Source organism: Lissotriton vulgaris, chromosome 4_1, assembly GCF_964263255.1.
Source record: "Lissotriton vulgaris chromosome 4_1, aLisVul1.2, whole genome shotgun sequence".
Taxonomy (NCBI): Eukaryota; Metazoa; Chordata; class Amphibia; order Caudata; family Salamandridae; genus Lissotriton; species Lissotriton vulgaris.
In genome coordinates, this window is record NC_141691.1 from 1873836235 (window position 1) to 1873863594 (window position 27360).

Below are 27360 nucleotides of genomic sequence, written 5' to 3' on the forward strand. Positions count from 1 at the left end.
AAGCAAGAGCTTGTCCAGTGCAGTCCCTTTCCTTGGCACTCAGCCTCTGCCTCATCCCCTGTCAGTCATTTGCTGAGTAAAGGATGGATGCCCCCTTCACTCCTGGTCTACTGGCTGATATGAGATGCAATTCACTACACCATTGTCTGCTCAAGTCTAGCAGGCAGCAGAAGCAGGCAAATGGGACTGTGGACTAAAAGCAGCTTTGGCAAAACTGTGTATAGCAGCCCTACTCTGTACAGAGGGAGTGAGGTCAGCGAGTGACCCCAATACTTTCCAATATATTAGGCACTCACCTCCAAGCAGTGTTGGCTGGTGATCTTTGGAAGTGCTGGGAAATAAATATAGACAACTACAATGCACTGCAGAGGAAAAGAACTGTGGCTCCACTGGCTAGGTAATCCTCCCCAGCCACAAACACGAAATTAGTATAAAAGTGGCACTGCTGGCTTCCAGCATAAGCACACTGCTGGACTCAGAAAGGATGAGGAGGGCTGCATCTAATGTGGACCTCTGAAAGAAAGCCTGCACTCAGGAAGACTGCACCTGCTGAACCAGGACTGCAGAGAAAGATAGACTGCACCTACTGCCGACTACACTGTGAAAGATGCCGAGGGCTGGACCTGCTCCCACTTGTGCCAAGGACCAGTGAATGGACTCCAAGGACTAGTTGGGTAGCCACCTGTTAAGCTTCAGGGGCACAAAAGCTAAAGAAAACCTGCACCTACAAAGTACCCAACTCACCAGTAGCCACTGGATTTGCCCTGGACATCTCTGGAGTAGCCCGTGAGATTGAGTCCTAGTCCCTCAAGGGTCCTGGACCCTTGGCTGGTGCTAGAGTGTGCTATTTCTCCCTAAAGAACTGCAACTTGCAAGCCAAAATCAAAAGATAATGTTTTTTGGGCATAGAGCCTGAAGCCCATATTTGCATTTTTGATATATTTAAAGATACAACTATATACTATTTTTATAAATTGGAGTGGGGCTTTTATTGTGTTGTGTTTCTTACTTATTGACAGGTTTGATACTGATAACTGCTTAACATTTGTTTTCCTTTGAGTTAAGCCTGACTGGTCTGTGCCACAGACTGAGACAAATAATGACATGTCCAACAATTTCTGTACTGAGAGCTACTTATGTTCAAGGAAACGCATTGAGAGCTCCTAATATTATTAGTATTGTAAAATCTCATTTTTAAATATGTATAATAATTCAACCAAACCAAAGCTTTCTAAAATAATACGCTGAGATGGACACAGGTGAGTTACTCAGAGTTACTCAAAGGGAGCTGGAGAGCTACAGCAGCTCACAAACCATTGGTTGGAGACCCCGTCTGATTTAAAGAACCGTAACTGAACTTGACACAGAATAGTGACATTATTACTTGATGAGGTGTCATAACCATCCCAACTAATAATCTACTTTTCTCAAAACTGGAGTTCTTGGAGAACCTGTGATGCCACTGTTTGCATGCCTTTAAACTATGTTAGTTTTTGACTAGCACGCTTAAAAATAAGCCATTTGTCGCCCTGTTTCACCTAAAAACAAAACTGTTTTAAAATTTCACTAGTAATACAGTATTTTTTTTCAAATATCTACCTCACCTGACTTGCGCCCCCTCCTCATTATCGTGTCCTTGTAATTGCCCCCTAAAACATATACTCCTGGTTACGGCCTTGTCTTGGGGCCTAGCAGACAGCATAAGTGAACTGGAGAGAGCACCAAAAATATGGCGATGAAGAAAGGCATGGAGAAGTAATCAGTGTCTTGGGGTAACTGAGGCAGAGAGGGCAGAGTAAAGGCCAATGGGGAAGGTAGGGCAATGGGAATCAGGGTATAAAGTGGGTATTCCCCCAACAAAGCAGGGAAGTTACCAAATAAACAAATATAACATGGTATGTGAAGAGGCTGAGTTCGAAAGGTGGTGGCATTTGGGGAAGGAGGCATTGAAAATAAGGGAGTGGGTTGGATAACTTAGAATTTTGCGTTTGTTTAAAATTAGACAATTCGTTTAGAAAATATCTGAATGTAGACATGTTTACATTTGGTATTTTGCTTCATTATTACATATTAAAATTTTTATTTTAATAATACTACTATTAATTTTCTAGTTTTAAACTTGTCTATTCTTTTACATGGAAATCTTTCTAAAAGCATGTCTTCAACACTCTTCTTGTGTCCTCCGCACTTCAGAATATAGCCTAACCAAGGTCTGCTTTATGAAACTCTCTACTTAATGATGTAAGTAAAAATGGGCAACCATGCCATACTACCCTAAAAAAGGAGAGGTATATTTATGAGAGGTTTGCATTACATGCACAACACAAACCTCTTTGACAGATTTCTGAAGCCGCAGAAGGCCACTTTACGTGGATTTGAGTGGCTTCATAAATCCGGAGTAAGGCAACGCAGCGCAAATCGCTGCGTTGCCCTACTCTGCCCTGGGAAGACGTTCCATGGGCATTGCGGTGGGTGCTCCCACGCAACTCTCATGGATTTTAATGCATTCCCAGATTTACAAGGACTTGTAATCATGGAAATGCGCCAAAATGCAACGCTTTCCCAGTAGAGGAGTAATGAGGAGAAATATCTTTATTTCTCCTCATTTGTTCCTCTTTCTAAGTGTGCTACATTCTGCAGCACATTTAGAAGGAGGAAAAAGCCTCTCAGGATTATTCTTGTGCAGGAAGGTGCCCCACCGTGGTGCAAGTGGTGCCATTGTTGGCTCCAGGCTGCCAAAACAGCACCAGCGCAGGGGAAAAGGGCAGGAATGAGCCGAAGGTGACTTGCCTCGCTGCCCTGCACTACAATATTCCTAAATCTAATCATATACATAGCTTTTTCCTGCTTTACCTAACATATTGGGACCTTAAACACAACCTTTGCTTTTGTAAATTGTCAATAAACCACCACTTTAGTTTCCTCTTTCCATGTGCGAGTAACTCATCTACATCAAGGCTTTTCTTTCTATTTTACTTGTCGTAGTCTTTAAATTACATTGGGTTAAAATAAATTAGCACCAGCATCCAACGATTGTTTTCACATGTAACTGAGGGGCATATTTACAAAGAAGTGATGGTGTTGCCTTTTTGGCTTAATGGTGTGCGCCACACTTCTGAATCACAGGGCGGTATCGTATTTACAGCAGTACGGTGCAGACCTGCTTTTCCCCTCTGTGCTCGTGCTAATTTTAGCTGACTAGCACCAACGAAGGCACCTTTGCACCCTAGAGCAAAAGGCCCCTGCGTTGGGGGGAATTATTGTTTATGTGGAGGAAGTGACACCTTCCGGCACAAAAAAAAATGATGCATGGCGTTTTGCTGTTTCTATGCGTGCAGCACACATAGAAACTGTTATGTAACAGGGGTTGACCCACTATAGTCCAAGGACCTGGGTATTCAGCAGTATAGACAACAATTGGTCCTCGACATAATTTTATCATTAAGAATGATCATAACATTTGGTCAAGTTGATTAACTCCACACCAAGACTAAATCTATCGTCTTAATAGCATAGAAGATACTAGCCCACAGCCTCAAAAAAATTTTCAACAAGTGCCAATAAATCAATAAAACCAAAAGGGAGGTCCAATTGGGACAATTAATTTAATATACCATATATCAACGTATGAAGATCAATGCAACTATATACATATATTTACACAAATCATAAGGCAAAATACATTTTCCTAAAAAAGAGAGAACGTGCACAGAGAAAGATAAAGTATGTGCTCAAGTGAATGATCAAGAAAGATCAGAAAGAACAGTGTAGATCATTTATATACAAAGAAACATTGAGCCTGTCCTAGATAATGCTTGTAAAAAATACTTCTTTTTTACTTGCAAAATGCTATTTACAATTCCTTGGTCCTTAAATTGCACCGTTGGCAATAAGATTGCCAGGAAAAAGGGGAATGGGGGTGGACAAGGGACAGGGGTCAGTAGGTACAGGCTCCCAAAGGGGAGTGTCGTCGACGTTTCGACCCAACCATGTAGTGGGTGGTTCAAGTCCTCAACAACGGGTCTTCATCAGGACGGGGTAATAGGGGAATATCTCTCAAAGTGCACGTCAATTAAAAAACCGTTGGGCACCCTTCCGTGGTGCCTTGACCAGACAAAGTGCGACGATTGGTCCGCACCCACAGTATGTAAGTATCCAAAGTTATACCAATGCGTTTGTTCACTGGTGTTTCTTTGTCAAAAATATTTATCAAGCGAATCTGACACCGAATGCCTGTATCATCGGTCAGAGCAAAAGGAATTTTTTCCGTAGCTCCGCTCAGTCGCGAGCAGCCTCCCATCTAGAACCGCGTTATGGAATGCGGAAGCCTGTACCTACTGACCCCTGTCCCTTCATACGTTGATATATGGTATATTAAATTAATTGTCCCAATTGGACCCCCCTTTTGGTTTTATTGATTTATTGGCACTTGTTGAGGCTGTGGGCTAGTATCTTCTATGCTATTAAGACGATAGATTTAGTCTTGGTGTGGAGTTAATCAACTTGACCAAATGTTATGATCATTCTTAATGATAAAATTATGTCGAGGACCAATTGTTGTCTATACTGCACACATAGAAACAGCAACAGCAACAACAGGGAGAAATAACGCATATCTCCTCTTTTGCCTTGTTAAGAACAGGTTTTTTGGTCTTAATTTTGGTGCTTCCCCCTATTTACGGAAACCCTTGTAAATAGGGGGCAGCGTCAAAATTAATGGGTGTTGCAGAGGAACGCCTACCGCAACACCCATAGCCCATCCCTTTCACACTAAGTATAGCATGAAAGGATGCCTTATTTACGAGTGGCTTAACACTGCCTGGTAAATAGGTCAAAGCCGGTATCGCCACAGGAGCGTCTTCAAAAAGTGTCATTCCTGTGACAATAGGGGCTTGTAAATATGCCCTTGAGAGCTATCTTAAGTGCGCTATGTGTTATAGCAGCAGTACATAATTCTACCAACAAGTTAATGCAGATGTAGCTGAACTTCTAACCAATCAACCAGATGTGGTGTGGTGATGTGAGGAGGAAATGAGACAACAACCACTGTACAACCCCGGAGTTGTAAAACAAAAGCCATTGTATTTGTAGACTAACCTCGCCCCCACTGGTTGACCTTTCAGTGCTCCCCTAAAGAACAGGTTAACATTATGCTTTGACTTGATACTTATCTGCAGGAGAGTAAAACATGCAATGGCGTTACTTTAGCTTCAACATCTAAAACTGTTCAGATTACCTCGGGTGCTGTAGTTCTACAATGAGATTGATGAAAAACTAAACTACAAGTACCAGAATGCAAGGGAAGAACAAGGTTCGATGACGTGACATGAGCCAGCTTAAGACATGTTGAAACCTAGGGCCTTATTTATGAAGGCCTTGCGCCGCCAGTGCGTCACTTTTTCCCATTTTAAAAGTGGCGCATCGGCGGCGCAAGGCCTTCATAAATAAGGCCCCTAGTTTCTCAAATCACTCAAGAGTCAATGGTCCATGCACTAGTAACTTATCCAGGCAAGGAATTATATTTGAATTCTGGCACTTCTTGCTCTGATTTAACAATGGGGTTAAAAAGGAAGGCAAAGCTCCACTGCACAGATAAATTCTTGGACTAGATAAGCTAAGTGCGCAAGCACCTGGGAAATTTGAGAGCCCTGATTTCTCAATAACACTTACTGGCTTTACATTGGCTGTCTGTGGTGTAAAGCACAGACGTTTCTCGTACAATGTTGAGTGCTTCACAATTGTTCATTTGCAAAGTTTCAAAAGAAGTGATGTCATAAGAAAAACCATATTGGAAAATCCTACCATGTTTGCTCCTCTTCTGCTCTTTCCTTTTGCTCTGGTTTAAATATGCTTTTGTAGTATGTTATAATAAATCCATGGGTGCTTCTTCGTGGTAAGTCCTGCAGCAGAAACGCACCCTCCTGCCCGACAGTTCTCACAAAAGAAGGAACTTGAGATCTGTCCAGTTTCTTGTGCTTGTACAATTTCCCCTCCAGTCATTTGTCTCCTTAGAAACCACAATGCTCAGCTCAGCCTCCTCCAGGTTTTACCAATGACATTAAACCTTTTACCTGCAGAAGCCTGAGCGTTCCCCTGCAGGGCACTGCAAAGGCTGGGACCAAATCTGAAGCTACCGGAAGCCACAGCATGAGCTAGATGTCACTGAAATCTCATGCTTACACAAGCTATAGAGCCCGACTCGATTGGATCAGTCTAAGAACTCTCTTGTCGACCTAAGGAGAAAAGAATCATTTTGCTTTAAAGAACTCTCAGCCACCAGGGGTACCCCATGGAGACATGCTTTATCATAGAGTTTCTTCTCTTCTGTTGCAGAATGGGGCATTCTACAACCTGAGAGATGCACAGGAGGACCTTTTTTGGAAAAGAAATAGGGGCGTCAGCGGGGTAGGGTTACTCTGTAAAGATACCTGCTTGGTAGCACTAACGTTTTAATGTGGGAGCCAGACTGTATGATTAAAAACTGAAAAAGTTTAAAAGTCCCAGGGCTATAGTGACCCCTGCTTCATCTTAGGGTTATGTTTCTGCCACTTATGTTCCCAAATGCTTGTGGCTTTCATCAGGACCGATCATATTACCACAAACCACATATGTTACATAGTGCAGATGTAACCAGTGTATTTACCATTAATACGTCAAGCCCACCTAAACCACCTACTTTGTGTCCATAAATGGGTATATATATTAAGGCAATTAATAGTGCTCCATAGGTACACGGAGGAGAGGCATACATGTTGTCACACAGACTCCAAGCTACACGCCTGGACTGCTCACCGAAAATACCTCCATCCATGCATGCAGACCTCAGAGGAGGGTTAGCCCATGCTCTACAGCACCTCTTCCCTCCCCCAAATTTGTTTATGGGAAATTAAATCTCTTATGGATGTATGACGCTACAATGCATACTTTTACAACGCATACCTTTACAACACATTTTTTACAACGCAACAGCCATTACAACGCATTCCATTACAACGCATGCCATTACAACGAATTTTTAAAAACTACCTTTACAACGCATTCCATTACAACGCATACTACCTTTACAACGCATACCATTGCAACGCATAACATTACATTGCATGTATGGTAAGTATTGGATAGTGTAGGGGTAAAAATGACTATTCTAACTCCAGGGGGGTGCAACAGTAGGGTAAGTTTTGGATAGTGATGGGGTAAAAATGACTATTCTAACTCCAGCGTTGTGTAACAGTAGGGTAAGTGTTGGATAGTGTAGGGGTAAAAATTACTATTCTAACTCCAGGGGGTGCAACAGTAGGGTAAGTGTTGGATAGTGTAAGGGTACTATGCGTTGTAAGGTTATGCGGTGTAATGGTATGCATTGTAATGACATGCGTTGTAGTGGTGTGCGTTGTAGTGTCATGTGTTGTAATGGTTGCGTTGTAATGGCATGCGATGTAATGGATGTTGCGTTGTAAAAGTTTCGTAATAATGGTAGTGCGTTGTAAAAGTTGTGTTGTAAAGGTTGTTTCCCTCTCATATATGTGTATACACAAGAGGCGATGGCAGATAAATCAAACATTCAAGGTTTACATTTGGAGTGAAATAACTCCTCAGCGTTCACAATTTATGCAGTTATTTCGGGTTTGCAGAAGTATGGTCCTCTGAAGTTATTGACAAGCATGATGGATATGATGAATGGAAGTGATCCACTTTAGTTTCAAAGATTTGTCTATTCACCTTATGTACATGCAATCATTTATTGTTAAGGACAGGGAGTGGTGGGTGGCCGCCATTGAACATTACGAGTGGTTTAGTTGTAGCTGGACCACAGAACATTCAATACGGAGCTGTGGCCCTCAAGCAGGGATGAGTTGTAGAATATGTAAATAGTTACTATAACAGAACTTTCACATGCGCGAGCAGCTCACCCTGTCCCTGGATTTTTGCTTTTCTTTCTGGGACTTGCAGTCACGATTAAGCCATTGCAGAATGAGGAACCGAACACAAAGCAGAACGCCTCCATGAGTAAACCTAGAGAGCTCTGGCACAACCATTGAAACCTGGGGCCTCCTTTATGAAAAGTGACGCATCGCTGCGTGAAAACAGCGATGCGTCACTTTTCACTGCGCACTCCTTGCGACACCAATGATGCGTCATATTTAATGTATGACGCATCATGTCGCAAGGAGTTACAGATACGTCAATATTTCTGACGTATCTGTAGGTGCAAAAGTGACGCATTGCTGGAGTGTGTCACAAAAGTGACGCAACTCCAGCAATGCGTCCTTTCACATGGGGCAAGACCCATGTGAAAGGGCCTGCGTCAGTCTTACGCCTGCTGTGAGGCAGACGCAAGATTTTGACGCAACGGCGTCCTAAAAGTGACGCACCGGCGGCGCAAAACTGACGCAAGGCCTCATAAATAAGGGCCCCGGGTTTCTTCTGGTAATGGTTTGGATATTAAGGACCGGGCTGATGATCTGTGTGTCCGTGCTGAAATTTATCCATTATAAGTTTCTTTTATTTTGCAGGGGAATAAAACGTAAACATTTCAACATGTTTGATTTTAAATTCAGTGCTGCAAAGAAGTGCAGGCCCTCCCCGAACTACCGTGCGACATATTAGCAACAGGCTGGCAACAGAGGAGCGTGCGTGGGTGTTTGTATTGTGAACATTCGTGACATATTTGCTGGAATCAGAGGAAGTCTTAAAGTGCCTTACCTCTAATATTCGAGTAGCCTGCAATTACCAGACGCGCTAAATGCCACATGAAGGCAGGACAGAAATATATATTTAGGAAGAATGCGACCACATACACTGTTGCCCAGGTCACAGATTTTACAACTCCAATTACATGTGTTATAGTATTGGATAATTGTAGGTTTAGAATGTTTTTTTTTACCTTCTGAAAGTAAACAAGTAGCGCGTGCTGCATTCCGTAGGCTCGTTTTCCGGTGCTTTGTAGCTTGAAGGCGCAGCGTTGTGTTGGTGTTTTTGTGGGTTCTGGCAAGCCAAAGCGAAGAGTGAATGAATTGCCTCCCACTGAGGCCCTCAGGTGGAATTACAATGAGTCTTACAGAAAATGGTGTCGAGAAGCATTATCTTCGCCCTTGACAATGGAAAGGGTATTGGCTACTTATAGCCGCGGACCCACAGAGATTTAAGTATGTGCATAGTAGTATTAAAAGTTCTCATGTGATGGTGCTCATATCATCCCTTTATGCCCTCAGTTTCTTCCCAAGATTGTAAATAAATAAATCTCTCTATATCACAAATTTCAAGAATCCAATGCCCATGAGTGACTTACTGAGCCAGTCCAGGAATGACAACAGTGTATTCTGGGATTTGTAGCCCTTATTTTATCGTGGGATAAGTAGAAGCACAAATCTCAGGATGTAAAGCAAGAACCTGGACCGAATGAACTACTCTTGAGTGGACCAAGGAAACTCTGGAGCTCTGCCTTATGCAGAACGGAAGGTTCGTTCTAGCGCAACAAGCGGGTCTCTGTTGAAGCCCCAAAGTTGAATGAGACCTGAGTAGTGTCCCATTGGTTACACAGCTCGGTTATAGGGTCAGCATGAGCCACTGGCAAGTGCTGGTTTGGGGTGGCTTGATCCTAATATGGCATTGCTAGGGACAGATTGGCCCCCTGCTGACGGGCAACTAGTGTTAAGGATCCTGGGCAGAGAACAGTAAGTGGCCACGATGTTGTAGGTGAATGTGCCAACAAATATACATAACATGTTCGAAAAATCTTTTTCAACAAACTTGTTTTCTCGATTTTTTCCAAATAAATGCCATTCCCTTCCAGTCCAAGCCCTGTAGTCTATTTTCCCAGGGATCATCCAGATTTGTTATTTCCCTGTCACAGAAGGTACCTTCCAACTCCCCCAGTTCTCTTGCAACTACGCCCTGTGTCCTGCTTGCAGAGGAGACATATCCTTCCCCTCATTTCTCTATTCACTTTCATCTCTCTTCATATGCGCGAGCTTGGCCGACAGTAGGTTAGGTTTTGGCCACTGTCAGCTACAGTGTTGCCAGGTATACCCCCATAATATTAAGACTGGGGCCCTATTATGCCATAGATAGGGAAACTGTTGCAAAGAATGCTTCTGATCCAATGGGGGCAGAGCCTGCCCTGCCGTCATGCCCGGAGCAGCGTTGCTGCACAGCTCCACTGCCAACTTGTGACTCCCCAGCCCCTTACAGTCCCCACACGCATGTGATACTGCAGATTCTGGGGGCCTCTGGATGCTGCCATACCGGGGGTGATCACAGACTCTGAGACCAGTGCGAGACTGCGGTGGAGAGCAAGGTGTTGGCCCCACAGTACCAATTTTATTTCCTCTTGTCAGGGCGTTGTTTCTGGTTCAGATACAGCAATCGTCACCTTCCACATTATTTTTATTTGTAAGTCGTTGGTAACAAACTTGGCAACAAGTGCACAAGTATCCCATGGACCTTTTCCCTGTGAAGGGAAAAGGTCACATTTACTCCACCTGTATTCATCCTCCTTCTACTTTCCCCTGTCTAGTTTCTGGTCTGAAGAAAAGGACAAAACAGGCTAGTCACCCCGCCCACCCACTGGTAAGGGTACTAGGGTACCCCTTTGGGTCATCAGGTGTCATCGTCTTCATCTGATCCATCCAGTGTAGCGTAGTCACACAGGAGGCAGGGGATAATCTTTCAGCACACCAGGGTCGATGTCCCCTACTTCCTTACTTCCAGGCGGTTTCTAGAAAACAGAAGAACATCTTTAAACAGCACAGGAGCCTCCAGCAGTCCTGGAGGTCCCCCTGTACATGTTTCCCTGGAAACAGACCAAACATCACAGAGTTTGCTGTAATGCATGACATAGGTATCCAGGCCCTAAGCTCCGTGCTTAGGTCCTTCATGAGGTCCTGTGCATATGCGCACCCCCAGAAGACATGGTAGGTCCTCTTGTGCACCCTCTCAGGCAGGACTTGTATCGGATGAGTCCTCTTGCATGCATGAAGGCTCTCGCTGGAAGTCCTCCTTGAATGGCCATCCAGGCGATGCCTTTGTGCTGGTTGGGCAGGCGCTTGGAGGAGACGTTCGCCTATATGTGGTCCACTGTGTCAGAGGGGAGGGTGCCGATGGGTTCGCTGATGCCCCTTGTACCTATATGGTGTTGGACGATCTTCGGAGTCTACGTGGCTGGTGCAGCAGCCTCCAGTCCGAACTTCTTGATGAACTTCTCCACTTCTTTGTAGAACCACCGGGTCTCCCAGTTGTAAGGGATGGTGCTCATTCACTCTGCCCATCCGAGGCCCCTCCACGTCGGCAACAGGAGGAAGCGTGCCATCAGAAAGTCGACGTGTCTCTTATCTTCGGTCCTCAGGGTGCTCCTCATGCAGGGGCAAGCGAAGATTTCCCTCAGGATGGTGGCGATGTCTGGCGCTCCCTTGCCTCCCTTGTCATGTGTCTTGAACATCACCTCCCTCTTCACTCAGTCCATCTTTGAGCTCCAGATGAGTAGACAATCATTGTTGTGATGGCCTTGGCCGAACAAGTCTGCAATGGCCACACTTGAGCGATGTACTGGAGCACTGGCAGGGTCTTGTTGCACAGGACCAAAGGCTTCCCTTCGATCGTCAGCTTCCAGAGGCTCCAGAGTCCCAGCTTTTGCTTTGTCTTCACCAGTCTCTCTTCCCATGTCTTCTCTGCAGCACCTTCTCCGCCGAACCAGACTCCAAGCATCTTCAGAAAGTCCTGCTTGATGGAGAATGGTAGTGGTTCTATGGTGGGCTCCCAGTGGCCGAATAGTAGGGTTTCCGACTTGGCACTGTTGATCTTTGCTCCTGACGCCTTTCCAAAGTCGATGCATGTCCTCCCCAGCTCTTTCACAGATTGTCCGTCTGCGCCAAAGACCGAGACATCATCCATGTAGAGGGAGCACTTCACTTCACCCTTTCTGTTGCTTCCTGGCACTGTCACTTCTCTGAGGTTCTTGTTCTGTTGGATGCGGCCGACGAGGAACTCTATCACGCAGATGAACAGAAGAGGCGTGAGCAAGCAGTCCTGCCACACCCCTAACCGGATGGGGAAGGGGTTGGTTTTCCAGCCATTTTCCAGCCAATTACCAACACCGTGCTAGAGATATCTCTATACATTGTGGTCACAACATCACAGAAGGATTCTCCAAGTCACAGTGCTCTGAGTGTTTGGTCCATAAACTCATGGGTAACGCGGTTGAATGCCTTTTCCTGATCATGGCTGACTAAAGACCGTCAGAAACTTGTGGCTCTTGATGTACTCAATCATGTCCCAGACCAGGGCCAGACTGTCCACGATTTGCCGACCCAGTTTCCCACAGGACCCGGTATCACACAGGGTGAACTATCTTTGCAATCACTTTCTTTAGGCAGTTGGCCATCACCTTGCAAGAATTTTGTAGTCTACATTAAGGAGTGAGATGGGCCTCCAGTTCTTGAGGTCTTCTCTCTCTCCCTTCTGTTTGTACAAAAGTGTTATCATGCCTTCACACAGGGATTGTAGCATACTGCCCTTGCACACCATTTCCTCACAGAGGTCCAGCATGTCTGGCCCAATCAGGTCCCACAGTTCAACATAAAGTTCCACCTGGAGACCATCATTTCCAAGGGTCTTGCCCCTCTTGGAGGTCATAGAGGGCAAGTGCAACTCTTCCAGGGTGAAGGGCGCATTCAAGCCCTCTCTCTCTTCTGGTCCCCGTGTCTTTGAAATGCCCTCCAGGAAACTATTCGCCTGGGCTCTCTCTGACGACTTTGGTGAGTAAAGCTCACCATAAATGTCTGTTATGACTCTCATGACTTGCTCCTTCTCACTTTGGAGGTTGCCCTCCGAGTCCCGAAGCTCTCCCAGCCATGTGTGAGTCGAGTGAAGTGTCTGAAGAACAATGAGTTGCATTTCTCAGCACTCTCGAGGTTCTTAGTTCTGGTCCGAAAGATAATTTTCCTGGATTCATCCCTAAAGTGCTCTGTGAGACCTTTTCAGGTTTCCTCCAGTTCGTCATCCCCGTCCCATCCCCGAGCTCAAGTTTGTACAGTTGCTGCAGTTTGCGCTGCAGCTTCCTAAGCAACCTCTTCTTTTCCCGTGCAGCAACCCTGCTTCCATCGTGGCCCCACAATGCCAATGCAGGACCTGTGGGGCTAATTGTGCCTCATCCATGCCTTCCAGGCCTGGCACAGGGAGGGCAGTGAAGCATGTCTCACATAAACGGTGGCCACCTCCTCCCGCAGGCTAACCTGCATCACGATCTGATTGCCGCGGGCCCCGCCCACCTTCTTGGGCATACCCTTCACGTTCGCATCGATTCAGCAGGGCCTGAAGCAGCACACAGGGGCAGTTTGCCTGGCTTACACCCCCATCTGGGGCATCATGCTTTCTGCTGGGGGCATCCATATGGAAAGGTTGTGGCCTCATAGTTCCCATTGGAGGGCTCCTGGGGCCTAATGACTGGAGGCAACATACAGCACCATTGCACCCGGCAGCCTGGAGATTGGGCTGAATTACAGTACGTGGGGGGAATTCTGGACTTCTCCTCCTCTCTTTTCACTGGTTGGTAACATTGGTGTGCCTGCAGAATGCTCCTCACTGCATTTGTTGGGTGGGTCATGCTACAAGGTAGTGCTTGTTGGAGGAGTCGGGTGTACCCTATGTGTTGGTGGATGTTCACCGGTGCCTTGCCTTGGGGCGGTGGCTGACAAACTTGTGAGCTCCGTGCTGACCCTACTGCTCTTGTGAATTGACAGATGTGCGCTGGAACGTGGATGATTGGTAGTGTAGGGAGCACTCACTCGCCTGGAGAACATTGAGGTTGCCCCTGTAGAGTGCGCAGTATGTGATATACTTGCCCGTGAATGACAGTGGCTGCCCCTCGGTGACTGCACTGGCCTCTGCCAGCCCGCCTATCCCCGCCACTCACTCTGTGGAGGTGTCGCTCCCACTGTATCCAGTCGCTGGGGTTTTCCATGGCTTGACTCACCTTTTAACACCACATTATGGTTGCTCCCAGAGACTGAAGGATGATGCCTTGGTGGGCGTCTCCCAAGAGGGTATCAAGCAGGGTACCGGAGGTGGTGAGACTTCACAACTTGATGGCAAGTTTGATAAACTGGTGGCGGCAATCAATGTTATTGAAGAGCGGTTGGGAGGGTAAGATTGACTCTATAGTGGTGGAGTTGGGCCTCATCCGAGAGGATTCAAAGAAAATGTCAGAATGAGTGTCCGCCCTGGAGACCTCCATCCAAACCCTGGTGCCCAAGACGTAAAGCATGGATCGTCGCCTCACCAATTTGAAGGCCCAATTTAATAGCTGGAGGCCAAGCTTGATGCTTATAAAAACAAAAAAACTTGTCGGGTTTGAGGACCTAGTAAAAGGTATGGGTATGGTATCTGATCAATTTGATCAAAGATTGCCTTCAGGAAAGAAACATTTATTTCTTGAGTCCCCTCACTCACCAGGGTTTCCCCACAGTGACATGCTTCATCATTGGGGCCATCCCTGTTCTCTACGAACTTGGGCATGCTGCAACTTGCGTAAAGGTCGTCGCAGGAGCACTTATAATGGAAGACTATGTGTAGTGCAATGTGTTGTGGAGTGGTTAAGTGATTAAATACCTTGCTAGTGGGCTGAAATACTTTATTATAGCTCCTTGGTTGGTATGTATAAAATGGGGTGTTACACAAAAGGACTAACTATTAATGGGTTAGCAATTCAGTGTAAGATCAACATGTTTCGAGTCTACCCCTGCTCTTCGTCAGGACCACACAGGGACCAGCCCTGTGTATGCCACTCCTAATAATCCTAAATATGGAAACAAGGAATTAATAAATTCAAATGAAAAAAATGCTGCAACTGATAAAAGCATGCGTGTTATACATACAATCGCTATGTCACGTAGTATGGCTGCAAAAATAAAGGAGAATAGGTTAGGTGGCAGCCCCCACTCTCTGATAGAGATACTGGGTATACAGTTCAACATACTTCCATGGTGGTGGAATGCTCCTTAATGGTGCGTGCAGTCTTTCAGACTCAGTGAGTGGCAGTAACCTAAATAGGTAACAAAAGTGCTGGCCAAACATGCTGCATGGTGGTCAAATGTATATTAAAAATACACAACAAACATGAGGTGATAGTACACATAACACATACATAAATAAAATAGGGGAATGATCGACGCCCCAGGTTGGTAACACATACTTAATTCTGAGCAAAACTGTGCCTCATGGATGCAAAAGGGGCGAGGTCTCCCTGAAAGTAATATCTGTGGGTTTGGGAAAGAAAAGACCGGTAGTCAATTGTTAGCGTTGGTCGATTTAGTCAATCAATACTTCTCAGAAGAAGAGGTAGGCAGAATCATTGCATCCATGATACCCTTGACAGGAACACCTAACAGAGATAGTAGCGAGGCCAGCCAATGATGGGACGAACTAACAGAAATAAAATGGAACCAAATTAAGACACTGGTCCAAGGAATAATGATGGCGGAATACCTCAGGGTGAATTTTGCCCCAAGAGGTCTAATCGTGAGAAACAAACCATTCATATTCCAGAAAGAGAAATTGTTTAAAAAAGATTGGTCGCTAATCTCCTGGCACTGCACCAGGGATTGGCTGATGCTGATAATAAAAACAGCAGCACGCCTCTCAGAGGAAATGAAAGAAGGGATCCACACACTAGAGGTACATCTAAAATCATATCAGTGTACGACAGAATTGAAAAAACGACTTGATGAGCTAAACAAAGCCATGACCGAGTTTGAGATTGGTCTGAAGGACGTCAAGTATGTCAAATTGAAGAAGAATCAGAAACATATTCACGCATGAGAAAACAGGGAAGATTATATACCATCTGGAAGGAACCCGGGTTACAACACTGATAGTGACGGAACAGATTCCGGGTCAGATAATTCAGACCCCGGGCCTAGCAACAGAAGCAACTACAATCAGAGATACAGGAGCCCACATGGAGGTCAAGTGAGGTACCAGAGAGGACAGAATTTTAACTGGCCCCCATACCCGGGCCCCCAGACATGCGGTCCTCCACCACCACCTTTCTTCTACGGACCAAGCCAGTTTCCGCAAGCATACCCCCAACAACAATACCAACACTGGGACCACCCCCAGGAACAACAGAACCAGTCATTTTTAGGACGGGGCAAGGGGACCCAGAGAGGCAGAAACAAAAGAAAGCAGCATGTCCAATGGGCCCAACCACTGGAGATGTCGAGGAGCCACACATGGAGCATGGGTCCACCAGACAACCCATCAACAAGCAATGTACCAGCCTAGTTGTGAATCTATCCAATGTGACACTGACACCAACCCAATTGGCAATCCTTGAAAAAGGATTGGGTTGTACCCACGCCAACCATTGACAAATGCCAACTCTGTTGTGAGTTGAAAAAATTCATACGAAAAATAAAGCTGGAATTGTTCTTCAAGGATAAACCACAAACTGACGAGCCAAGAAGCGACACCGGTTTGAAGAAGAAATCGAATTTCACACCGCCCACAACGAGCCTACTAGTCGAACTTTTGGCCTTTGAAAAGGCGGTGATAAAGGAAGTCACCGAATTGAATCCACAAACCATCACATTGTTTCATGACACTAGTAAAAAAGAACAAGAGGCCATACAACAACTATCAAATGACAAATCGATAATCATAAAACCTGCGGACAAAGGAGGAGCCATCGTATTACAGAACACCATTGATTACAGGAACAAATGGCTCCGTTTACTAGCTGATGAAAGGAACTACACCAACATCAAAATAGATCCTACAGAAAGAATACGTACTGACATTGCAATTCTCATTTAGGAATCAACAACAAACGATTGGCTAAGTAAGAAGGAAGCCAACTTTTTGGAGAATACAACCCCAGTCATCCCCTATTCCTACACGATCCCAAAGATCCACAAATCTGTAGACAAACCTCCTGGAAGACCATTAGTGTCAGGGATACGGTCTATTTTAGAGCCACTCTATAAGATTGCTGACGCCTTTCTACGTCCCATAATACAAAAAACAGACACCTATTTGCAGGACACAAAAAAGGTCCTCTGCTTACTAAAAGATCTCCCTTTTGACTTCACATCCAACAAACCTATTGGCCTGGATCAAAGATGGATTGTGAGAACCATAAAAAACAACAATTGACAAATTTGCCAGAACCCATGGGAGCATATGCAAAACCAACTGTGCATATGCTCCTGGAATATCAATGGTTTAGCCACTAAAATGCTAGATCCAGAATTTATAGCTTACATAAGATCATTCGACATAGTGGCTTTACAGGAAACATGGCTCGCAGAACCTCCACACCTCCAGGGGTACCTACGCTTCTTCACAGGTGCCAAAAGGACAGCTAAGTACGGGCACCTAAAGGGTGGCCTAGCAACATACGTAGCAACCACTAGTTTTGTCAAGATAGAAGAAATTGGGCCTTCTTCGGCAGCTGCTCTTGCAGTTAAGCTGGCCCTAGCACCACCAGGTTCAGGCAAAGCCAATACCGATTGCATTTTGATCAATGCTTATATCCATCCCAAAGGAAAAAAAAGCAGCAAAGGAACTATACACCTTCTTGGAGGAGTGCATCATGGGAAGATCAACAACTAACATTGTACTTACAGGGGATTTCAACCTCATGGGTACACCACAAGAAGAGGTAATTTTAGCTCAAAATATAACTTGGGACCTACTGTTGCAAGGGAAGCAACAAACAGCCAAACAAACAAAATTGGGAGCGCAGATACTTGAAGAACTGGAACACTTCAATATCAGAACCCTAAACGGTAGGTTTGTGGGAGATAGCCCGCCAGCCCCAACTTATCATTCAACAAGAGCAAACAGCATAATAGATTACACCTTTATCTCACTACCTCTTTTTCATTACACAACCTCGTTCCGGATAGGAAAAAAAACTGACAGTGACCACTGCCCTCAGGAAATTGCTTTGGACATTGCGAGACCTATGCTCGAGCGATCAAATGCTCCAAAAGAGACTATTCACACTGTTAATTTAAAGAAATCAAGTACTTGGTAGCGATGGGCGAAACTTAAATAGGAAGGGCACAACATCACTTTATGGAGCGCACTGGATCAAATGAAATCATAAAATGGGAACAATTTACAACCACCATGTCGAATTATGCAACGAAGCCCAATGCATATGCAAAGCTCAGCAATATGGACAACCTATCCCGAGAGTACAGAGACAAAATTAAGGAAACAAAAAACTCGATTTACCGTTCAATGAGAGAAATACAGTTGGATCCCAAAGAAAAAGCAAAGCAAAACCATCTTCGGACACTGAAATCTTCACTAAAAAAGCTGAAATGGGAAGCAAACAAAACAATGGAGGACAACTTGTGGGCAAGACTCCACTCAGACATTAAACAGAATGACGGGGCAAGGTTTTGGAAAACCGTTAACTCCCTAACATGTCCAGCAAACTTGTGGGTTTCATCTAACATCACAGAGGAAACATGGGCACTCTATCTTGGTAAGCACTTCAATCAAGACTTACCAAACAACCGGGACTTATTCAACTTCAACATCATAACAGACCATAAAGTTGACAATGCACAACAAACACAATTGTGCACAAACACTAAAGACAGTCATGAATTAATTAATCCCTCAAAACTGCAACACAACATCAAATGCCAAATCAAAAAAGGCAGAAGGGAAGGAGCTCCGGGGACCAAACGGGATCCCGCCAATCCCCTTCAAACAAGATGTGGGTTACTGGGCAGCAGCTCTTGAACCCCTTTTTTTGGAAATCAGGAGCTCGAACATCTTGCCAGGTTCCTGGAAGGGCTCTATCATCACCCCAATATGTAAAGCAGGGGACAGGGCTCTCCCTCAAAACTATCGACTAGTGGCCCTAATTGACAATGAGGCGAAGTACTTCGCAGGCATACTGCTGGAGGAACTACAGGCATGGGCCACAAAGAAATCTCTGATACCAGTTTATCAGACAGGCTTTGTTAAATCAGTGGGCACAACGACCAATATACTAACTATGGGCATACTAATAGACAAGGCAGAGACAAAAAATTTGCCCCAACTTCTCTGCTACATAGACTATAAAGCGGCTTTTGACAACATCAACCGGAATCTCCTATGGTCAAAATTAAACGGCTGGGGGATCTCAAAACCACTGTTGGACCTATTAATAAACCTGCATACGGAGACTTGGATACAGATAAAGGTGGGGGACGGCTCACTGCTGTCGAGGCGCATACAGACCAAGAATGGCCTCAAGCTGGGCTGGGTCTTGGCCCCAACACTGTTCAATCTGTATTTGGGCGACATGGCTCCAATTTTGAACAACTGCAACTCACATGCTCCTAAACTAGGAGGGCTTAATCTACCATGCCTCTTATACGCAGACAATATTGTCCTAATAAGCCACACCAAAGTAGGGCTCCAAAACCTCTTGAACACCACACAGAGCTATTCCAAGTCAAACGACCTAATAGTAAACCTCGAGAAAACCCAAACTATGACTATTAGCAAAAGAAAAAGGAAACATTTTTCGTGGTTTTGGAACAACTCTCGTATCAAAGACACGTCGACATATAAATATCTAGGCTGAAGATTTAAACAGCGGTCGATTCAGTGCGCAAAGGTCTAGCATCAGAGGCAAAGGACTTGCATTTGCAATCGCCTTAAAAATACTGAATAACAAGCTTTCTGGCCCATCTTTAACACCTTTGGTACAAGTTATCCGTGCCAAACCGCTGCCTACAATAACTTATGCAAGCGAGGTCTTACGAGGCAGAGACGCAACAATACTCGACAGCACAATTATAGCCGCATATAGAATCATCTTTAGCCTTCCTAAGCGAACCTCCCCACCACAGATTAGGCTGGAGTTTGGCATCCAACAACAGCTCCTCGCACGACAGGGGGCCTATATCTGTGTATGGGACAAAGTGAGGAAATCCGCACAAGGAACATTGAACGAATATTTGTGGAGGGAGTTAGAGCAGTCTCCGACCTCACCAGCAGGTAAATACTTAGCAAAAAGTCTTGTAAAGACCGGGCTGGAACAGCTCTGGGCTTCCTCCTCAGATCACAAAACGTTTAATAAATTGGTAAAGAAGTCGATTAAACAACAGTGGTGGGTCCAAGATAAAGCGGATTTCTCAAAAAGAACGCACGCTTGGATGATTCTGAACTCATATTCGGCAAAAGCTCCCCAGAACTATTTTGGTCTGGGCTACGCCAAAAAGACCAAAATGTGCTTCTTAAGGTACAGGCTAGGTCTGTTGCCGTGCATTCAGCATCTCCCACACTGGCTAAAAGAGAAAGCAGGCACGCTGTGCCGGCTATGTGGTGTCATGCAAGAAGATATGCTTCATCTGCTATGCTCCTGTGAGAAAATGCTAGAGGAGCGGAAACTTCATTTGAGACGCCATTTTATCCGACATGGGACACGCACACGAAGGAGCGCAGTTCTTACCTGTTTTTCATCTCAGGACCATCAGCTGAGCTGCAGCCTTGTAAAATTTTTAAAGGCAGTGGAGAAAAAAATGCCCAGACTTGATTTTTGAACTGATCTGATTTTATCCTGTTTTAAAACAGAAACTATGTCTACTGTCTAAATACCTGTGTGATAAATGAAAGGCCAACACGTTTTTATAATTACGACGAACAGAACAGCAATGTCCACGCCATGCTGGTTTTAAAATATATGTCATTTTATATTGTGTTTTATTTCAATTCATATTTTGTATTGTACTGCATTGGTTTTAATTAACTGTGCAAATAAACTTACTTACTATGGGCCCGATTCACAGAACAAACTTAAGTCAAAATCCTAAACTTACTGCCATTTTCGTATTCACAGAAGGCACTTAGGGGCACATGCATCATTGTAGGATTTTGCATTTCCTAAATAGCGAAAATTAAGGAATCGCTATTTAGGAAATGCAAAATGCTATGCATCATTTTTTTCGGTATTTCTTTGTGATTCGGTAAAAATCGCATTTTTTACCGAATCCCAAAGAAATACCGAATTCTTAAGTTAATTTTCGCAATTTCCATTGATTCCTATGGGCCAAAAGGCCCATAGGAGTCAATGCAAATTGCGAGTGGCACTTAGAAAATTTCATGGGTGCAGTGGGGGGTCCAAAGGACCCCCCCATGCACCCCTGAAATGTATTTTTCGCATCATGTTGCACACACACATGTCCTAAGGACATGTGTGTCCGTAACATGAATGTTGAAAAAATAACATTTTAAGCATTTTAAACACTTTTTCCAAATTTACCGAATGGTTCAACCACTCGGTAAATTTGGAACCCTAAGTGCGAATTTTCACTTGTCAAAAGTGATGATGCATTGCTTTTAAGAAGTCGCACATCTGCGACTTCTTAAAAGCACCCGCAATTTTAGAACTCGCAACAATGTTGCAAATTCTAAAATTGCTTCATGCATCCCAAAAAGCACTTTTGCATTCGCAAACGGCCGATTTTAAGGAATCGCACCGTTTGCGAATGGAAAAGTGCTTGATGCATGTGGGCCTATCTCATTTTGGTATTCACAGAAGGCACTTACTCATTTCGGTATTCACAGAAGTTAGTAGTCCTAACTTTAGGACTCCTAAATGCCTTCTGTGAATACCAAAAGTCTTAAAATTCGGATTTTTCTCAATTTAGTAGTAGTAAAGTTAGGACTCCTAACTTTAGGACTCCTAAATGCCTTCTGTGAATACCGAAAGTCTTAAAATTCGGATTTGTCTGTATTTAGTAGCAGTAAAGTTGGTAGTCCTAACTTTAGGACTCCTAAACTGAGAAAAATCCTAATTTTGAGACTTTCGGTATTCACAGAAGGCATTTAGGAGTCCTAAAGTTAGGACTCCTAACTTTACTACTACTAAATACAGAAAAATCCGAATTTTAAGACTTTCGGTATTCACAGAAGGCATTTAGGAGTCCTAAAGTTAAGAGTCCTAACTTTACTACTACTAAATACAGAATAATCCGAATTTTAAGACTTTCAGTATTCACAGAAGGCATTTAGGAGTCCTAAAGTTAGAGTCCTAACTTTACTACTACTAAATACAGAAAAATCCTAATTTTAAGACTTTCGGTATTCACAGAAGGCATTTAGTAGTTCTAAAGTTAGGAGTCCTAACTTTACTACTACTAAATACAGAAAAATCCTAATTTTAAGACTTTCGGTATTCACAGAAGGCATTTAGGAGTCCTAAAGTTAGGACTACTAACTTCTGTGAATACCGAAATGAGTAAGTGCCTTCTGTGAATACCAAAATGAGTAAGTGCCTTCTGTGAATACGAAAATGGTAGTAAGTTTAGGATTTTGACTTAAGTTTGTTCTGTGAATCAGGCCCGTACTTACTATAGGCCTGGATGTGGAGCGTCTTTATTCTAGCCTCCCACACAAAGAGACACTTGAGATCCTTGAAGAGGCCCTTTTTGAGAACCATTGAGATAACCATACCCCACGACATGTGGTCCTGGAATGTTGCAGACTGGCACTAACTGAAAATTTCTTCAGGTTTGAAGAAAATCTATACCGCCAACAGCATGGTATGAGCATAAAGAGAACTTTCGCGCCGAGCGTGGCCGGGCTTTACGTGCACCATCTAGAAAAGCATAAGATACTACACAGCAATAACCCACATGTACACCATGTACAATTGTGGAAAAGGTACATAGAGGATGTACTACTGATCTGGAAGGGCACAGAGACAGAAGCAACTCATTTTATGGTTTGGTTGAACCAACAAGACCCATATCTAACATTCAAAAAAACAATGAGCAGGTCACATCTGGTTTTCCTTGATCTCAACATACTAACATGAGAAGGAACTACCAGACATAGCGATTGTATGTATAACACGCATGCTTTTATCTGTATCAGCGTTTTTTTCCTTTGAATTTATTAATTCCGTATTTCCATATTTAGGATTATTAGGAGTGGCATACACAGGGCTGGTCCCTGTGTGGTCCTGACGAAGAGCTAGGGGTAGGCTCGAAACATGGTGATATTACACTGAATTGCTAACCCATTATTAGTTAGTCCTTTTGTGTAACACCCCATTTTAGACATACCAACCTAGGAGCTATAATAAAGTATTTCAGCCCACTAGCAACATATTGTTAATCACTTAACCATTCCACCACACATTTCACTACACATAGTCTTCCATTATAAGTGCTCCTACGTAGTTTCCGCAAGTCGCAGCACGCCCCAGTTCGTAGAAAACTGGGATGGCCCCAGCGATGAAGCATGTCACCATGGGGAAACCCTGGTGAGTGAGGGGACTCAAGAAAGACATTTTTCTTTCCTGAAGGCAATCTTTGATCAAATTGATCAGATACCATACCCATACCTTTTACTAGGTCCTAGTTCTATACCTCTACCTCCCCCCTATCTGTGAATTGGCCAAGCTTGATGATCAGGAGGAGAGGGGTCGTTGAAACAGCAATAGAGTTGTTGGTTTGCCGGAGAGAGAAGAGGACGTGTTAATGCTTGGTGTCCTGGAGGACTGCAGGAGGTTGATGCCCCAGTGGGCTTGTCCAGGTTCTATGTGCTGGAACGTGTGCATAGAGTCCGCGCCATGTTTCCCCGCCGTCCCCGACCTGTGGTTGCCCAGCTTGCTACATTCCCGCAAAAGGAACTTCCTCCTTCACCAGGCTTGTAGCCGCAGCCACTCCACTGTGGAGAATGGAAGGGTTTCTCTTCATCTGGACTTCCCTATCCAGGTTCAGACTCAGAGGGCCTCCTACACCACTATGAACAAGAGGCTTCAAGAGTTGGGTTTGCCTTATACCCTACTGTTCCCTACTCATCTGAGAATGCAGGCGGAGGGCAAGACTCACTTTTTTATGGACCGCACAGCGACGTGGGACTGGCTCAAATTCTTTGACGCAACATCCATGCAGCCGGTCCCATTGGAGCAGCCTGAGTCATGGAGACCTTTGCGTCAGCAATTCCACAGGCGAGAGGCGCCCTATCAACAAAACAGCAGGCAGCTGAGGAACAGACAAGGGCGGTGGAGCCAGCAGCCTCCTTGGGATCTGGAGAAGGCTCACTGCTCCCTGGATCGCAGTCACGTAAGTGATCTACTTCAAGCTCGGCAAATTCGATGATATCGGGCTTGGAGATCACCCTTCTGGGGGTTACCCCAGACATGGCTGATGATCTCATATGACTTCCACCTGCAAAGTTGTTGGACATCGAGTGGTTTGGATCATAACTCTGTTATTGCATTAATGGAACTGTTGTATATCTTTGAATAATTTGCTTTCTCTTTCATGGGGCTGGGGAACAGCTCGGTGAGGGTGGGGAGCCTGTACTATGTAGGATCTACAATTAGTAACACCTCCGGTGGACACTGTTGGGCTGGCAAGACTCTTTTCCCAGCAGAACCGTCAGTAACAGAACCTATTAGCCCTGGTGGCAGGGTTTTAGCTTGTGGGCCATTGCCTACTCTCATTTTGGACAGGATGTGATTATGTCACAGTCCAGAAAGGCGGTTGGGGGTGTACTGTTTGTTTATTAGAATCTTCTTTCTTGATCTATTTGTTATGGGTGTGCCTGCTGTGTGAAGTGACAGGCTGGTGGCGCTTAATATGAGTGGTTGGTGGGAGGATCTGGTGCGCTGACCTACACACGTTAGTACTGACATGGCAGACCGACTTTGACTGATTACTTAGAATGTGCGAGTACTGAACATGGCATCAAACCACTACACTGCCCTTGCATATATAAAATGCAAATGTGTGCAAATGGCATTTTTACAAGAGACTCACCCTGACAGACTGATAGTAAGGCTCTTCGAAAGAGGTGGAGGGGATAGCATTATTATACAGCCTACTCTGCGTTTGCATGCGGGATCAGGCCTGGAGTGCCGTTCCAATTGCATATGGTAATGGTGGATCCTGAGGGGCACTATGTACTGATAGTTGGTTGACTTGATGGTATGGATTTCACACTTCTTAATCTTTACGCCTCAAACTCTGACCAGCACTTTTTATGGCTAATCTGATGCCCTACTGACAGCAACATTGCCTTACCTGAAGATAATTGGAAGGGATTTTAACTGTGTGGTGGACCCTTACTTAGACAGGTCTTACTTCCCATTATCAGTGTCCCTTGTGGACACGTTAGCAGGGTCTTTCCGCAATTTGAGAGGGCAATTGGAGTTCATAGATTGTTGGAGGTCACACAATCCTGGGGCCCAGGCCTACTCTTTCCGCTACAGCCTGCACGGATTGGACGTTCACTTGGATGTGATACTCTGATGTGAAGCAGTATAGGAGCAAGTGGTGGATACAGAGTACTTGGCGTGGACGTATTCAGAGCATAACCCCATTTTCTGTTCTTATAGTTGGTCACCCCGCAAGGTCTGTGTTCCGACTCGGCCATTGGATCCCACTCTCTTGGTGAACCAGGTGTTGTGGGCCTTGCTTGGAGAGGTGATTCATAATTATTAGCTGGAGAATGCAGGAACGGCAGTGTTGCTCTGGGTTGAGTAGGAGGCCCTCAAGGTAGTACTACAAAGACACTCTGTATCCAATAAAGTAGGCATTTGCACTCAACTGCAAGCTGACATCAAGTGGCCGGAGGGGAAACTAAATGGTATGTTCCCAGATTTGGGAGTGTCGGTCAAAGGTAGGGTGCGGTTGCTAGAGGAAAGGGAGAAAATATTCACTCTAGTTGAACGCTTGGAGCAGTACAATTACAAAGCTTATACTGCGCAGGCTCATGCGGATAGAGATAAGTTGGGGAGAATGTCAGATTGGCTTCTCCAGGAGGGGACCAGGGGACACACTACACTCCAGATCCCAGGATTCCACCGGCTGGGATGTGTTCTCACAGGAGGAAATTAATGGGGTGTTTACTCAGTATTATCATGATTTGTATGGCGCTGGTGCAGCAGTTGCAGCAGCAGACATAATGCAGTATATTGTAGATTTTTCCCTTACAGTTTTGGGCTGAAGAAGGAGGAGCACCTTGGCGCCAATATTTCTGTTCAGGAGTCGAGTAGTGCGATTAAGGAGTTAGCAAGGGCAAGTCCTCAGTTCTGATGGGTTACGCATCGAGTTCTATGCTACTTATGCTGCTGCCCTGCCGCCTAAATTGTCAAACGTCTTCAACGGGTCATTGGCGCAGGGCCTACTCCCACTTTCATTGTGAAAAGCCATGATTTTATCTTTGCCTAAGAAAGACAAGGAACCTGGACTGGTTGAGTCGTACTGCCCCCTTTCTATGCTCAACGTGGATTGCAAAATTCTGAGCAAGATTCGGGCGAATCAGATCCTCCCTCACATTGGTAAACTAATACATCCTGATCAGACAGGCTTTGTCCGCACATTTAGCACCTTGCCCAATGTTAAGAAGGCGTTCAACTCCCTCTGCTGGGAATTCCTCTATACCATCCTACTTGGGATGGGCTTAGGGCTACAATTTGTTAAAAGGACCCGGCTGTTATTTACCAAGCCAGTGGCGAGTGCCATAACTGGGTCGTGATACTGGATTCCTATCCTGAGGAGTGGGGCACCAGGCAGAGTTGCCTGCTCTCCCCTTTGTTATTTTCCCTGGCTACAGAGCCTTTTGAATTAACTGTGCCGCAGGGGAGGCACTACCGGGGGCTGCAGATCGGGGCAGACAACCTAAATATCTTGTTATGCATGGGGATATATGCTTTTATATATGCGAGGCGAGATGCCTTACCAGGAGAGAGCACTTGTGGGCCTGTTTTAGTTCAGGGAGCTGTCAGGTCTTGCAGTCATTGGGATAAATGTAGTGCTTACCTGCTTCATCCTAACACTGTGGAACCATGGGCCCCTTGGGCCACACCTGCCATGCGGTGGGAGCAGACTACCATTCGATACTTGGGGGTGACGATGTATAGATCAGAAGACTAGCGCTTTAATGGTAATTATGAAAGGGCCCTCACTGCATTGCAATGCTCAGTCACCTTTTGGAGCACCCTCCCTCTTACTGTAAGAGGCCGTAGAGAAGTCTCGAAGATGGTGATCCTACTGCACTTTCTCTACCTGTTTGATGCTCTACCGGTGGAACTTCCGTTTTTTAAGGAATTATATGGCATCCTCCTGACCCTGTTTTGAGGCAGCTCTAGTTAACGAGTGGGCATGTGAAAGCTGCAGCTTCATGTGGATGAGGAGGGATTGGCTGGCCAGACCTTGAACTTTATTATTTGGCTGAACAACTACAGTAGGGGACGCAATGTCACTCTTACTTTTAGGGTGCCTTGGGCAATGGAAGGTGTAGCCTACTGTTGTAAATATGATTCTCAAGTTGCAATTGTAATGTAGTCTGTTTTCTATGTTATTTCTTGATACACATACTTCTGGAATTGTACTA

General features: G+C 44.9%; 1 protein-coding gene across 1 annotated transcript in view; it reads right to left on the reverse strand.

Annotated features, from left to right (window-relative positions):
• Positions 1–5932, reverse strand: part of LOC147724659 (uncharacterized) — a 1014146-nt gene extending 1008214 nt beyond the window's left edge. The window contains exon 1 of the mRNA XM_086918077.1: positions 5803–5932. Within this exon, the coding sequence (XP_086774203.1) occupies positions 5803–5805 (3 nt within the window). The 5' untranslated portion in view covers positions 5806–5932. The remainder of the gene's footprint in view (positions 1–5802) is intronic.
• Between the last annotated feature and the right edge of the window lie 21428 nt (positions 5933–27360).